The sequence below is a fragment of the Oncorhynchus masou genome, chromosome 8 (genome assembly GCF_036934945.1).
Source record: "Oncorhynchus masou masou isolate Uvic2021 chromosome 8, UVic_Omas_1.1, whole genome shotgun sequence".
Lineage (NCBI taxonomy): Eukaryota > Metazoa > Chordata > Actinopteri > Salmoniformes > Salmonidae > Oncorhynchus > Oncorhynchus masou.
This window is the reverse complement of record NC_088219.1, coordinates 9,703,367-9,719,433: the sequence shown is the minus strand read 5'-3', so window position 1 is coordinate 9,719,433 and position 16,067 is coordinate 9,703,367. Positions and strand designations below refer to the sequence as shown.

General features: G+C 45.3%; 1 protein-coding gene across 1 annotated transcript; it reads left to right on the top strand.

The window, feature by feature from the left end:
• The first annotated feature begins 511 nt into the window (after window positions 1-511).
• LOC135543730 (putative gustatory receptor clone PTE01) lies at window positions 512-15,040 on the top strand. Its single transcript, XM_064971091.1, has 6 exons — window positions 512-728; window positions 5,780-5,957; window positions 11,574-11,738; window positions 11,907-12,045; window positions 14,163-14,311; window positions 14,905-15,040. The coding sequence occupies exons 1-6, from the start codon at window positions 512-514 to the stop codon at window positions 15,038-15,040; spliced, it is 984 nt and encodes a 327-aa protein (XP_064827163.1).
• Window positions 15,041-16,067: the final 1,027 nt, after the last annotated feature.

Here is a 16,067-nt window from a genome sequence, read left to right as displayed (position 1 = left end):
CTAGCTACCAAGAAGCCATTTCAGGCTTGTGTAACTAATCATCTTCGCTGGCATGCCTGCTGCCAAGGGTGATAGACTTTAGAAAAGCAAGTAATAACTAAATGTGCTGAATAAGAATCCCATTCCTTTCAATCTTTTACATAGATTTTAGCAGAGATGGAAAGAAGCATATGTTGTTTCTTTATAAATATAATAAATATAAATACCAGTCAGGAAACAGACAGCTCAAGAGGTATGCTTAGATATGCAGAGAAATGATTATGCCTCTAGATTGTAGGAAAAAGATGTTTCAGGTGTTTGAAAAATAAAGACATCTAGCACCCCTCCAGACCACCCTCAAGAACTTTGTGCCCTCTCAGATTTTTGGAGTGCATGACGCCCCTGGGATCGCTCCATACTATTCTCTCCTCAGTACATTGGTGGCAGATGTGGGATCGCTCCATACTATTCTCTCCTCAGTACATTGGTGGCAGATGTGGGATCGCTCCATACTATTCTCTCCCCATACAGTATGCTCCCAAGCAACTACACGCGTGTGTCAGTGTTTGTGATCGTGGGCTTCCCGGGGCTCGATCCATCCTTCTACCAGCTGGTGGCCTGGTTCTTCTTCTTCTTCTATGTGATCACGGTGGTGGGGAACATCCTGCTGGTGGTGCTGTTTGCCCTGGAGCGCAGCCTGCAGAAACCCATGTACATCATCATGCTCAGCCTGGCTCTGTCAGATATAGGTAAGATATTCAGCCTGGCTCTGTCAGATATAGGTAAGATAATCAGCCTGGTTCTGTCAGATATAGATAAGATACTCAGCCTGGTTCTGTCAGATATAGATAAGATACCCAGCCTGGTTCTGTCAGACATAGATAAGATACTCAGCCTGGCTCTGTCAGATATAGGTAAGATACTCAGCCTGGCTCTGTCAGATATAGATAAGATACTCAGCTGGGTTCTGTCAGATATAGATAAGATACTCAGCCTGGCTCTGTCAGATATAGGTAAGATACTCAGCTGGGTTCTGTCAGATATAGATAAGATACTCAGCCTGGCTCTGTCAGATATAGGTAAGATAACCAGCCTGGCTCTGTCAGATATAGATAAGATACTCAGCTGGGTTCTGTCAGATATAGATAAGAAACTCAGCCTGGTTCTGTCAGACATAGGTAAGATACTCAGCTGGGTTCTGTCAGATATAGATAAGATACTCAGCCTGGCTCTGTCAGATATAGATAAGATACTCAGCCTGGCTCTGTCAGATATAGGTAAGATACTCAGCCTGGCTCTGTCAGATATAGGTAAGATACTCAGCTGGGTTCTGTCAGATATAGGTAAGATACTCAGCTGGGTTCTGTCAGATATAGATAAGATACTCAGCCTGGTTCTGTCAGACATAGGTAAGATACTCAGCCTGGCTCTGTCAGATATAGATAAGATACTCAGCTGGGTTCTGTCAGATATAGATAAGATACTCAGCTGGGTTCTGTCAGATATAGGTAAGATACCCAGCCTGGCTCTGTCAGATATAGATAAGATACTCAGCCTGGCTCTGTCAGATATAGATAAGATACTCAGCCTGGCTCTGTCAGATATAGGTAAGATACTCAGCCTGGCTCTGTCAGATATAGGTAAGATACTCAGCCTGGCTCTGTCAGATATAGGTAAGATACTCAGCCTGGTTCTGTCAGATATAGGTAAGATAATCAGCCTGGCTCTGTCAGATATAGATAATATACTCAGCCTGGCTCTGTCAGATATAGGTAAGATAATTCAGCCTGGCTCTGTCAGATATAGGTAAGATAATTCAGCCTGGCTCTGTCAGATATAGATAAGATACTCAGCCTGGCTCTGTCAGATATAGGTAAGATGCTCAGCCTGGTTCTGTCAGATATAGGTAAGATGCTCAGCCTGGCTCTGTCAGATATAGGTAAGATACTCAGCCTGGTTCTGTCAGATATAGATAAGATAATCAGCCTGGTTCTGTCAGATATAGGTAAGATACTCAGCCTGGCTCTGTCAGATATAGGTAAGATACTCAGCCTGGCTCTGTCAGATATAGATAAGATAATCAGCCTGGCTCTGTCAGATATAGGTAAGATACTCAGCCTGGCTCTGTCAGATATAGGTAAGATGCTCAGCCTGGCTCTGTCAGATATAGGTAAGATACTCAGCCTGGCTCTGTCAGATATAGATAAGATACTCAGCCTGGTTCTGTCAGATATAGATAAGATACTCAGCTGGGTTCTGTCAGATATAGGTAAGATACTCAGCCTGGTTCTGTCAGATATAGATAAGATACTCAGCCTGGCTCTGTCAGATATAGATAAGATAATCAGCCTGGTTCTGTCAGATATAGATAAGATACTCAGCCTGGCTCTGTCAGATATAGATAAGATAATCAGCCTGGTTCTGTCAGATATAGATAAGATACTCAGCCTGGCTCTGTCAGATATAGATAAGATACTCAGCCTGGCTCTGTCAGATATAGATAAGATACTCAGCCTGGCTCTGTCAGATATAGATAAGATAATCAGCCTGGTTCTGTCAGATATAGATAAGATACTCAGCCTGGCTCTGTCAGATATAGATAAGATACTCAGCCTGGCTCTGTCAGATATAGGTAAGATACTCAGCCTGGCTCTGTCAGATATAGATAAGATAATCAGCCTGGTTCTGTCAGATATAGATAAGATACTCAGCCTGGCTCTGTCAGATATAGATAAGATACTCAGCCTGGCTCTGTCAGATATAGGTAAGATACTCAGCCTGGCTCTGTCAGATATAGGTAAGATAATTCAGCCTGGCTCTGTCAGATATAGGTAAGATACTCAGCCTGGTTCTGTCAGATATAGATAATATACTCAGCCTGGCTCTGTCAGATATAGATAAGATAATCAGCCTGGTTCTGTCAGATATAGATAAGATACTCAGCCTGGCTCTGTCAGATATAGGTAAGATACTCAGCCTGGCTCTGTCAGATATAGGTAAGATACTCAGCCTGGCTCTGTCAGATATAGGTAAGATAATTCAGCCTGGCTCTGTCAGAGATAGGTAAGATACTCAGCCTGGTTCTGTCAGATATAGGTAAGATACTCAGCCTGGTTCTGTCAGATATAGATAAGATACTCAGCCTGGTTCTGTCAGATATAGATAAGATACTCAGCATGGTTCTGTCAGATATAGATAAGATACTCAGCCTGGTTCTGTCAGATATAGATAATATACTCAGCCTGGCTCTGTCAGATATAGGTAAGATAATTCAGCCTGGCTCTGTCAGATATAGATAAGATACTCAGCCTGGCTCTGTCAGATATAGGTAAGATGCTCAGCCTGGTTCTGTCAGATATAGATAAGATAATCAGCCTGGTTCTGTCAGATATAGGTAAGATACTCAGCCTGGTTCTGTCAGATATAGGTAAGATAATTCAGCCTGGCTCTGTCAGATATAGATAAGATAATCAGCCTGGTTCTGTCAGATATAGATAATATACTCAGCCTGGCTCTGTCAGATATAGGTAAGATAATTCAGCCTGGCTCTGTCAGATATAGATAAGATACTCAGCCTGGCTCTGTCAGATATAGGTAAGATGCTCAGCCTGGTTCTGTCAGATATAGATAAGATAATCAGCCTGGTTCTGTCAGATATAGGTAAGATACTCAGCCTGGTTCTGTCAGATATAGATAAGATAATCAGCCTGGTTCTGTCAGATATAGATAAGATACTCAGCCTGGCTCTGTCAGATATAGGTAAGATACTCAGCCTGGTTCTGTCAGATATAGATAAGATAATCAGCCTCATTCTGTCAGATATAGATAAGATACTCAGCTGGGTTCTGTCAGATATAGATAAGATACTCAGCCTGGCTCTGTCAGATATAGGTAAGATACTCAGCCTGGTTCTGTCAGATATAGATAAGATAATCAGCCTGGTTCTGTCAGATATAGATAAGATACTCAGCCTGGCTCTGTCAGATATAGGTAAGATAATCAGCCTGGTTCTGTCAGATATAGATAAGATAATCAGCCTGGTTCTGTCAGATATAGATAATATACTCAGCCTGGCTCTGTCAGATATAGGTAAGATAATTCAGCCTGGCTCTGTCAGATATAGATAAGATACTCAGCCTGGCTCTGTCAGATATAGGTAAGATGCTCAGCCTGGTTCTGTCAGATATAGATAAGATAATCAGCCTGGTTCTGTCAGATATAGGTAAGATACTCAGCCTGGTTCTGTCAGATATAGGTAAGATAATTCAGCCTGGCTCTGTCAGATATAGATAAGATAATCAGCCTGGTTCTGTCAGATATAGATAATATACTCAGCCTGGCTCTGTCAGATATAGGTAAGATAATTCAGCCTGGCTCTGTCAGATATAGATAAGATGCTCAGCCTGGTTCTGTCAGATATAGATAAGATAATCAGCCTGGTTCTGTCAGATATAGGTAAGATACTCAGCCTGGTTCTGTCAGATATAGATAAGATAATCAGCCTGGTTCTGTCAGATATAGATAAGATACTCAGCCTGGCTCTGTCAGATATAGGTAAGATACTCAGCCTGGTTCTGTCAGATATAGATAAGATAATCAGCCTCGTTCTGTCAGATATAGATAAGATACTCAGCCTGGTTCTGTCAGATATAGATAAGATAATCAGCCTGGTTCTGTCAGATATAGATAATATACTCAGCCTGGCTCTGTCAGAGATAGGTAAGATACTCAGCCTGGTTCTGTCAGATATAGATAAGATAATCAGCCTGGTTCTGTCAGATATAGATAATATACTCAGCCTGGTTCTGTCAGATATAGATAAGATACTCAGCCTGGCTCTGTCAGATATAGATAAGATACTCAGCCTGGTTCTGTCAGATATAGATAAGATAATCAGCCTGGTTCTGTCAGATATAGATAATATACTCAGCCTGGTTCTGTCAGATATAGATAAGATACTCAGCCTGGCTCTGTCAGATATAGATAAGATACTCAGCCTGGCTCTGTCAGATATAGATAAGATACTCAGCCTGGCTCTGTCAGATATAGATAAGATACTCAGCCTGGCTCTGTCAGATATAGATAAGATACTCAGCCTGGTTCTGTCAGATATAGATAAGATACTCAGCCTGGCTCTGTCAGATATAGGTAAGATACTCAGCCTGGCTCTGTCAGATATAGATAAGATACTCAGCCTGGCTCTGTCAGATATAGATAAGATACTCAGCCTGGCTCTGTCAGATATAGATAATATACTCAGCCTGGCTCTGTCAGATATAGATAAGATACTCAGCCTGGTTCTGTCAGATATAGATAAGATACTCAGCCTGGCTCTGTCAGATATAGATAAGATACTCAGCCTGGCTCTGTCAGATATAGATAAGATACTGAGCCTGGTTCTGTCAGATATAGATAAGATACTCAGCCTGGCTCTGTCAGATATAGATAAGATACTCAGCCTGGCTCTGTCAGATATAGATAATATACTCAGCCTGGCTCTGTCAGATATAGATAAGATACTCAGCCTGGTTCTGTCAGATATAGATAAGATACTCAGCCTGGCTCTGTCAGATATAGATAAGATACTGAGCCTGGTTCTGTCAGATATAGGTAAGATACTGAGCCTGGGGTTATCCTGTTATCCTGCTAAAATGTGTGTATATAAGGACATGTGACCATAAAACTTCCTGTTCAAATGTGTGGCCTCTTCTTCAATCTGCGTAGCACCACAAAATGTACTAATCAATTGATTGATATTTATTTACATTTTGAAATGTTGTGCTGCTTGTCCATATCCCAGGCTTCTGCACGGTGGCCCTTCCCAAAGTGATAGCTCGGTACTGGTGGGACGATGCTGGCATCTCTTTCTATCTGTGTCTGATACAGAAACAATTCATCCACTACTTTGGAGCACTCACCTCTCTCATCATGATGACCATGGCTATGGACAAATACCTGGCTATCTGCTACCCTCTCAGGTAACATAGATCTACCTAACCCTAACCCTAACCCTAACCCTAACCCTAACCCTAACCCTTACCCTAACCCTTACCCTAACCCTAACTCTCTCATCATGATGACCATGGCTCTGGACCGATACCTGGCTATCTGCTACCCTCTCAGTTAACATAGATCTACCTAACCCTAACCCTAACCCTAACCCTAACCCTAACCCTAACTCTCTCATCCTGATGTCCATAGCTATGGACAAATACCTGGCTATCTGCTACCCTCTCAGTTAACATAGATCTACCTAACCCTAACCTTAACCTTAGCTTAGACAGTGTAAACCCTGTCTAAGCTATCTTGAACTGTTTTAAGGTCATACCAAGGATCAATTTACTGTTTGATTTAGAATTGTAAGAATTTTAAGACCCCTTGAAACATTGTAAAAGTATTTTTTTTATGTGATGAAAAACCTAGTTTTGTCCTTACTGTTATTAGCCCATACAAATGCATTGAATAACAGATTCACTGCATGGAACAACAGATAGTCCTTATTGTTATTATAATCTACAAACGCATTGAATAACATATTCACTACATGGAACAGCAGCGAGTCCCCCCCCACCAAAGAAAAAAGTGTCTTAGAGATTAAAGCAAGATCAGGCAACATTTTTATATATATATATTTTTTACATGCATTTAACCCCTTTATTTTTGTCACTAAAAAGTTTCCATATATAATTCCATAAATTTTTTGACTGGTACCAGGTGTAACGGATTTCCTCTTCCTCTTCTGAGGAGGAGTAGGAGAGATCGGACCAATGCGCAGCATGGTACGTATCCATAATGTATTTTAATGAGAATGAATACAAAATACAAAAAGAACAAGAGAATCAAAATGAAAACCGAAACAGTCCCGAATGGTGCAAAGACTGAAATGGAAAATAATCACCCACAAAACACAGGTGGGAAAAGGCTACCTAAGTATGATTCTCAACGAACGACACCTGCCTCTGATTGAGAACCATACCAGGCCAAACACATAAACACAACCTAGAAAAACGAACATAGACTGCCCACCCAACTCACGCCCTGACCATACTAAAACAAAGACAAAACAAAATTACTAAGGTCAGAATGACAGTATCCCCCCCCCCCGAAAGGTGCGGACTCTGGCCGCAAAACCTGAACCTATAGGGGTGGTCTGGGTGGGCGTCTGTCTGTGGTGGCGGCTCCGGCACGGGACGTGGATCCCACTCCACCATAGTCGTTGCCCGCTTCTTTCCCCGCCTCAGTGGCGCCTTTAGAGGGCCGACCCTCGCCGCCGACCTCGGACTGGGGACCCCAGCAGTGGGACCCTAGCATTCCAGGACCCTAGCATTCCGGCAGCACCTGACGGACGGGAGATTCCGGCAGCGCCGGATAGGTGGGAGAATCCGGCAGCGCCGGAGTGACGGGCGACTCTGGCAGCTCCTTATTGGCGGGTGGTTCTGGCAGCTCAGGACAGATGGGAGACTCTGGCAGCTCAGGACAGATGGGCGACTCTGGCAGCTCAGGACAGATGGGCGACTCTGGCAGCTCAGGACAGACGGGAGACTCTGGCAGCTCAGGACAGACGGGAGACTCTGGCAGCTCAGGACAGACGGGCGACTGGCAGCTCAGGACAGACGGGCAACTCTGGCAGCTCAGGACAGACGAGCGACTCTGGCAGCTCAGGACAGACGGGCAACTGTGGCAGCTCAGGACAGATGGTCGACTCTGGCAGCTCAGGACAGAGGGGAGACTCTGGCAGTGCTGGACAGGAGGGAGACTCTGGCAGCGCTGGGCAGGAGGGAGACTCTGGAGGAAGGAGACGGAGAGAGCCTGGCTGCCACCAGAGGCCTGGTGCGTGGAGGAGGCACTGGATAGACCGGACCGTGGAGGCGCACTGGAGGTCTCGAGCACCGAGCCTGCACAACCCTGCCTGGCTGGATACTCCCCGTAGCCAGGCCAGTGCGGCGAGGTGGAACAGACCGCACTGGGCTGTGCTGGCTAACCGGGGACACCGTGCATAGGGCTGGTGCCATTTACCCCGGGCCGAGGAGATGCACTGGAGACCAGATGCGCTGAACCGGCTTCATGTCACCTGGCTTGATGCCCACTCTAGTCCGGCCGATACGAGGCGCTGCGATGTAATGCACCGGGCTATGCTTGTGCACCGGGGACACCGTGCGCCTCACGGCATAACACGGTGCCTGCCTGGTCCACCTCTCTCCACGGTAAGCACGGGGAGTTGGCTCAGGTCTCCTACCTGACTTAGCTACACATTTTTGGGGCTGCCTCTCGGGCTTCCTTGGCTGCCGTGCCAACTCCATTCTCCGGTATCCCTCCTCGCACTGTTCCAGAGAATCCCAGGCGGGCACCGGCACTCTCTCTTGGTCGACCGACCACCTTTCTATCTCGTCCCATGTTGTCACCTCCTCCAGATAGCGTTGCTCCTTACCACGCTGCTTGGTACTTTGGTGGTGGGTGATTCTGTAACACTCGTTGTGGGTGGAAGAAGAGGAGGACCAATTCGCAGCGTGGTAAGTGTCCATATTGTTTTAATAAGAATACTGAACACTGAACAAAAACAATAAAACGATAAACGAACAATCCTGTACGGTGAAGCAAAACATAGAACAGAAAATAATCACCCACAAAACACAGGTGGGAAAAGGCTACCTAAGTATGATTCTCAGTCCGAGACAACTAACAACACCTGCCTCTGATTGAGAACCATACCAGGCCAAACACATAAACACAACCTAGAAAAACGAACATAGACTCCCCACCCAACTCACGCCCTAACCAACCTAAAACAAAGACATAACAAAAGAAATAAGGTCAGAACGTGACACCAGGGGACCTTCAGAAAGTCTTGTGAGACCTGTGCGTGTCCTAGAGAAAACAACTGACATGTTTGTGTTCCTGAGAGTCTCACCTTTACACAGATTAGTGTGTAGCCCAAACTGTTCACCCCCTAAAGACAGAAGTTGGCAGATCGTCTGTCCCGACTTCAGACTAGTCCCAAGACGGAGAACACCATCTTGTTCATGAGAGTCTCATCATTCAAATCAAATCAAATTTTATTTATCCGAATACAATTATTACTTACAAGCCCTTAATCAACAATGCAGTTTAAAAAATAAATAATAATTTAACCTAAAAAAAATAAATAAAGAGCAGCAGTAAAATAACAATAGCAAGGCTATATACAGGGGGTACCGGTACAGAGTCAGTGAGCGGGGGCACCGGTTAGTCAAGGTAATTGAGGTAATATGTGCATTTAAGGAGAGTTATTAAAGTGACTATGCATAGATAATGACAGAGAGTAGCAGCAGTGTAAAAGAGAGGGGGGCAGAGCAAATAGTCTAAGTTGTCATTTCATTAGATGTTCAGGAGTCTTATGGCTTGGGGGTAGAAGCTGTTTTGAAGCCTCTTGGACCTAGACTTGGCGTTACGATATCTTTTGTCATGCGGTAGCAGAGAGAACAGTATATTTCTAAGGTGGCTGGAGTTTTTGACAATATTAGGGGTTCCTCTGACACCGCCTGGTATAGAGGTCTTGGATGGCAGGAAGCTTGGCCCCAGTGATGTACTGGGCCGTACACACTACCCTCTCAAGCACCTTACAGGTAGATGCCGAGCAGTTGCCATACCAGGAGGTGATGCAACCAGTCAGGATGCTCTCGATGGTGCAGCTGTAGAACTTTTTGACGATCTGGGGACCCAAGCCAAATCTTTTCAGTCTCCTGAAGGGGAAAAGTTGTTGGCGTGCCCTCTTCAAGACTGTCTTGGTGTGTTTGGACCTTGTTAGTTTGTTGGTGATGTGGACACCACGGATCTTGTAACTCTCAACCCGCTCCACTACAGCCCTGTCGATGTTAATGGGGGCCTGTTCAGCCCTCCTTTTTCTGTAGTCCATGATCCACTCCTTTGTCTTGCTCATATTGAGGGATAGGTTGTTGTCTTGGCAAGACACGACCAGGTCTCTGACCTCCTCCCTATAGGCTGTCTCATCGTTGTCGGTCATCAGACCTACCATTGTTGTGTCGTCAGCAAACTTAATGATGGTTTTCGAGTCGTGCTTGGCCATGCAGTCGTGGGTAAACAGGAGGGGACTAAGCACGCACCCCTGAGGGGATCAGCATAGCAGATGTGTTGTTGCCTACCCTTACCATCTGCGGGGCGACAGTCCAGGACCCAGTTGCAGAGCGAGGTATTTAGTCCCAGGGCCATTAGCTTAGGGATGTGCTTTGTGAGCACTATGGTGTTGAACGCTTGTAGTCAAAGAACAACCTTCTCACATAGATGTTCCTTTGTCCAGGTATGAAAGGGCAGTGTGGAATGTGATTGAGATTGCGTAATCTGTGGATCTGTTGGGGCTGTACGTGAATTGGAGTGGGTCTAGGGTTTCTTAGATGATGATGTTGATGTGAGTCATGACCAGCCTTTCAAAACACTTCATGGCTATTGACATGTGTGCTACGGGGTGGTAGTCGTTTAGGCTTGCTACCTTCGCAATCTTGGGCACAGGGATTATGGTGGTCTGCTTGAAACATGTAGGTAATACAGCCTCGGTCAGGGAGAGGTTGGAAATTTCAGTGAAGACACTTGCTAGTTGGTCCATGCATGCTCTGAGTACACGTCCTGGTAATCCGTCTGGCCCCGCAGCCTTATGAATGTTGAGCTGTTTAAAGGTCTTGCTCACATCTGCTATGGAGAGCGCGCACAAAAAGCTTATCTCTCTCAGATTTTGTGCACAAATGTGTTTACATTCCATTTGGTGACCATTTCTAATTTGCAGATATAGTCCATCCACCTGACAGGTGTGGCGTATCAGAAAGCTGATTAAACAGCATGATCATTACACAGGTGCACATTGTGCTGGGGACAATATAAGGTCACTCTATGATGTGCAGCTTTGTCACACAGCACAATGCCACAGATGTCTCAAGTTTTGAGGGAGTGTGCAATTGATGTGCTTACTGCAGGAATTTCCACCAAAGCTGATGCCAGAGAAATGATTGTTCATTTCTCTACCATAAACCACCTCCAAATATGTTTTAGAGAATTTGGCAAACGTCCAACCGTCCTCACAACCGCAGACCAGGTGTAACCACGCCAACTCAGAACCCTTACATCCGGCTTCTTCACCTGTGAGATCGTCTGAGACCAGCCACCTGGACAATGGATGAAACTGAGGAGTATTTCTGTCTGTAATAAAGCCCTTTGGGGGGAAAAAGGGCTGGGCGGACCTAGCTCCCAAATGGGTGGGCCCATGCCCTCCCAAGGCTGCGCTCCTACCCAGACATGTGAAAAGCAGAGATTAGGGCCTAATTTATTTATTTCCTGGCATGAACTGAAACTCAGTAACATTTTTGAAATTGTTGTTTTTAGCATTTATGTTCTTGTTCAGTATACTGTCGATATATCTACCTGTAACAACCTGTATTTCCCTCTCATGTGTTAATACGATAACGACCAACCTTTTACAGCAGGCAACTCACCGATAACTCTGTCTCTTTCTCTCTTTCTTACCACCTATCCCACCCATCTCTCCGCCTTCTACCCCCTCTTCCACCCCTCTCACCTTCCCCATCCCTCCCTCCCTCCCTCTCTACCAGGTACAATGAGCTGATGACCAACAGGACCATGTCTCTCCTAACAGCCCTGTCCTGGGTGTTAGCCATGATATCTCCAGCCATCACCACCATCCAGTCATCCCAGATGCCTTTCTGTGGGTCCAACCGCATCAACCACTGCTACTGCGACACCACGTCTCTCAACCAGTCAGTGTCCGAATCCCAATTTGCTCCCTATTCACTTTAAAGTGCATTACCTTTGACTCCAAAGTGACTTTACTGTATTATACTTGATGTGCATACAGGATATGTATTTTTTTTAAATATCAAATAAATTCAGTCAACCAATCAACCAACCACTCACTCACTCAACAGGCTGTCGTGTGCTGACATCTCGTCCCAGAGCAGACTATCCTTCTCACTAGCCATGGTCGTTCTCTTTCTCCCCTTTGGCTTCATCGTCTTCTCCTACGTCAACATCATCTTCACAGTGATGCGCATGGCTAACCCACAGGTCAGAATGCTGGATGTGTGGGGGTGGGGTGTGCAGGGGGGCTGAGTGGGAGGAGGGGTGTGGGGTGCAGGGGGGCTGAGTGGGAGGAGGGGTGTGGGGTGCAGGGGGGCTGGTTAGGAGGAGGTGTAAGGAGGGGTGTGTGAGGAGGGGTGTGTGAGGAGGAGGGGTAAGGTGGGGTGCAGGGGGCTGGTTTGGAGGAGGGGTGTGTGAGGAGGAGGGGTGTGTGAGGAGGAGGGGTGTGTGGTGCAGGGGGCTGGTTAGGAGGAGGGGTAAGGAGGGGTGTGTGAGGAGGAGGGGTAAGGAAGGGTGTGTGAGGAGGGGTAAGGTGGGGTGCAGGGGAGCTGGTTAGGAGGAGGGGTAAGGAGGGGTGTGTGAGGAGGGGTGTGTGAGGAGGGGTGTGGGGTGCAGGGGGCTGGTTAGGAGGAGGGGTAAGGAGGGGTGTGTGAGGAGGGGTGTGTGAGGAGGGGTGTGTGAGGAGGGGTGTGGGGTGCAGGGGGCTGGTTAGGAGGAGGGGTAAGGAGGGGTGTGTGAGGAGGGGTGTGTGACCCCACCACTAAATGTTTATGAGCATGGTCTTATTTCTATTATGAGCTCAACGTAACATCAATAGGTTTAGGCTACTTCACATGATACTCTAATTCTCCCTATACCCAACAGGAGGTTGCTACCACATAGCCTATGAATGAAAGTTTACACAGGTCGAGAGAAATTGGAGTAATCAAGCTGACAGTGACATTGAATACCACCTTGCACACTCTTGCCTGCGTCTAGTTGATCTAGGGTGTAATCATTAGTCCAACTGTTGTAAACGAGAGTTTCTATTGGACAAATTCAGGTATGTTTATCCCCATTTCATTCTGTTTGCTTCCTTTTAATAAATGTTTTTCAACAGAATCGACGTGATGAAGTCATCCCTGATCACACGCAAACACAGATCACTTTGACAGCAGCCAAATGCAAACAGCATGATCACTTTGCTTTCAAGCCACCCTTCATTTCATAACCGCTAACTGCTACACACCGCCTGCATCCTTGTCACCATATTAGCTAATGTCATAGTCAACATAGCTACTAGATTTCGCGTGTTAGTAAACCCGCTACAATAATGCACAACAGTCTACAGTCAGCAAGCAGTTTAGCAGTTACATCGGAGGGACCCGGTGGCAATAAATTAATACGATCAAAAGGTTACATTGACTTGGAAGAGTGCCAGTGTTGGATAGCCATAGCGAGCTAGCTAACATAGCATCTCTCTTTGTTTGAGCTGGGTTTTTGAGTAGGCTAAAGTAGCTAGCTTCATTTGCTAGCTAAGTAAATGAAAGTAAAAAAAATACATGAAATATAGCTAGCTCTCTCTCTCTCTCTCTTGCTTCTCCTTCATTTGTTCAAAATTGCTCAAGATTTTTCTCTTTTTCTCTTTGAGTCAACAACTCGCCACATTTAATGCACTGCAGTGCTCGCTAGCTGTAGCTTATGCTTTCAGTACTAGATTCATTCTCTGATCCTTTGATTTGGTGGACAATGTCAGTTTATGCTGCAAGAGGACGTCCTCCAGGAGTTGTCATAATTACTGTGTAACTCTATGGAAGGAGGTGAGAACCATGAGACTCCTAGATTTTGTATTGAAGTCAATGTACCCGAAGGAGGACGGAAACTAGCCGTGCTACCATACCACCTCCGTGCTACCATACAAAGTGTTGTTGAGGCTACTGTAGACCTTCATTACAAAACAGTGTGCTGTAATCAAATATTTGCTGAAGTGAATATATTTACTACAGTTTTATCTAAAAATTATACCTTTTTTATGTTTCACTATATTCTTTTTAGAAATTAACTGAGGAGTATGTTCCTCCCCATCCTCATCTGAGGAGCCTCCTCTGCACTAAACCTGGACTGCCAGGTTCACCATTTCAACTTTAAATAACACATTGCTTGTCCTGTCCTGTCTCTGTCCTTAATTTTAACTATTCTCTACTAACCCTAACCCACTGAGAACACTTTCCTCTCTCTAACCCAGGGCAGGCTGAAGACCTTCTCTACCTGCTCCTCAGGGCTGTATCATTCTTATCTAAACTAAACCTTTCCTCTAACCCACTACTCTCCCCTCTCTAACCCAGGGCCGGGCGAAGACCTTCTCTACCTGTGCTACTCAGGGCTGTATCATCCTTATTTACTACATCCCCCGTTTCATAGTGAACGCTACACCCTTCATCCCCAACCTGACCACGACCCCTGACCTCCGCATCAGCCTCGCCATTTTCTCCAGGTAGGTAGACCACAGATTAGAGAGGTGGGCTGGTAACCCAAAGGTTGGTAGTTCAAGTCCCGGGCTGGTTGATGCAAAAGTGTGGAATGAGCTGGCTATTTTGTCAGATCATTACTACCACTGCCGTTTTGCCCTTGAGAAAGGCACATATCCAAAAAACAGCTATCCATCCAGGGGCTCCCCCATCTGAACTAGACCCCTCCTGTCCCTGTCTTCCTTCTTCTCCTCTTCTGTCCCCCTCTCCCCCTTCCTGTCTGTTTCTCCCCCTCCCCTTCATTCCTATCCCTCCCCTCCTGTCCCCCTCTCCCCTCCCGTCCTGTCCCTCTCTCCCTTTCTTCCCTCCCCTCCTGTGGTCTCCCATCCTGTCCCTCTCCCCTCCTTCCTGTCTCCCCCTTCCGTTTATTCCTGTCCCTCTCTCCCTTTCTTCCCTCCCCTCCTATCCCTGTCCCTTTCTTACCCTCTCCCTTCTCCCCCCTGCCATCCAGAGTCGGTGGAAGTGTGTGTGTGTGTGTGTGTGTGTGTGTGTGTGTGTGTGTGTGTGTGTGTGTGTGTGTGTGTGTGTGTGCTAATAAAGTATTCTTCTTATTCTACAGTCTGCTGCCACCCCTACTCAACCCCTTCATCTACTGCATCCGTACCAAGGAGATCAGGGCTTTCCTGGCCAAGTGGACCAACCGAGGGCAGTCCAACGCACATCACAAACCCTGCATCCACCCCATAGCCTGCTGACAGGCACTCAGGCAGCCTGCCGCTTATAAAATCAAACATCATCTGACCATGCAGATGTTGAGCCCCAGATCTGATATGTTTTTTACATTTCATTATTCAATATGGTAAACAATAAACTTTCACACTTGTTTTTGCTGTCTGGTAGTTTGTTTTTGTTCCCATATACTGAATGTGCTGTGAAAGAAGAGACGACACCACATTCAGACAGAAACAATCATATCTTCATTTGAAATGTCACATCACTCAAAATAAGACTGATGTCATCAAATCACATTTGATACGTTTTCATACCTGCAGTTCAACCCTTAAAGGGGCAATCCAGAATTGGTACATCATTTTTTTACTTTAAAATGAATCATATATTAGCCATTGATTCTTAAAGAATATAATTTATAAATGCCCCATGAGCTTAGTTCAAAGGCCGTGCCCAATCAGAACCAAATTAAAAGCTTGTTTTACTGATAATTTAGTCTTCTAATTAATGAATTATTCTTTTTGTTTGTTATCTGCACGAACCCAGTCTTCACTATGAGTCATCCATACATCAATTGTCTCAATCATTTGTTTATTAACTAACTAAATAATCACAGAAATGCACACACAAAGAAACAAATAGATATGGTTACAAGGAAATGATAGGGGAATGTACCCTAGTGGGCTAAACCGGCATGGCGGGGACTGAGAAGGCCGTGAAAGACAAAAGAGACACTACAAAGTTGATAATTATAACAATTGAAATGCTCACTCATTCAGGAATAATTGCAATCAATAAATATATATATATATATTTACGCTCAGTGTGATCTCTGTTGGAAGTTTGTTTCTGTTGGAGAGTTTGTCCGCCCTCTCTCTCTCTGTCGTGGTTAGAATGGATAGTTCAGAGTAACATTCATGTAACGGCGTTCTTCTTTTGTTGAAGGAGAGTCGGACCGAAATGCAGCGTGTAAGTTACTCATGTTTATTAGGAAGACAAACGAACAAACTATACACGAATAACTAATAAATACAAAAACAACAAACAGAACGT

Excerpts from the sequence above, each read along its gene's own strand:
- LOC135543730 (XM_064971091.1), top strand. The coding sequence starts at position 512 with ATGCTCCCAAGCAACTACACGCGTGTGTCAGTGTTTGTGATCGTGGGC. Across the intron at positions 729-5,779 it reads CCTGGCTCTGTCAGATATAG|GCTTCTGCACGGTGGCCCTT; the intron begins GTAAGATATTCA and ends TCCATATCCCAG. Across the intron at positions 5,958-11,573 it reads GCTATCTGCTACCCTCTCAG|GTACAATGAGCTGATGACCA; the intron begins GTAACATAGATC and ends CCTCTCTACCAG.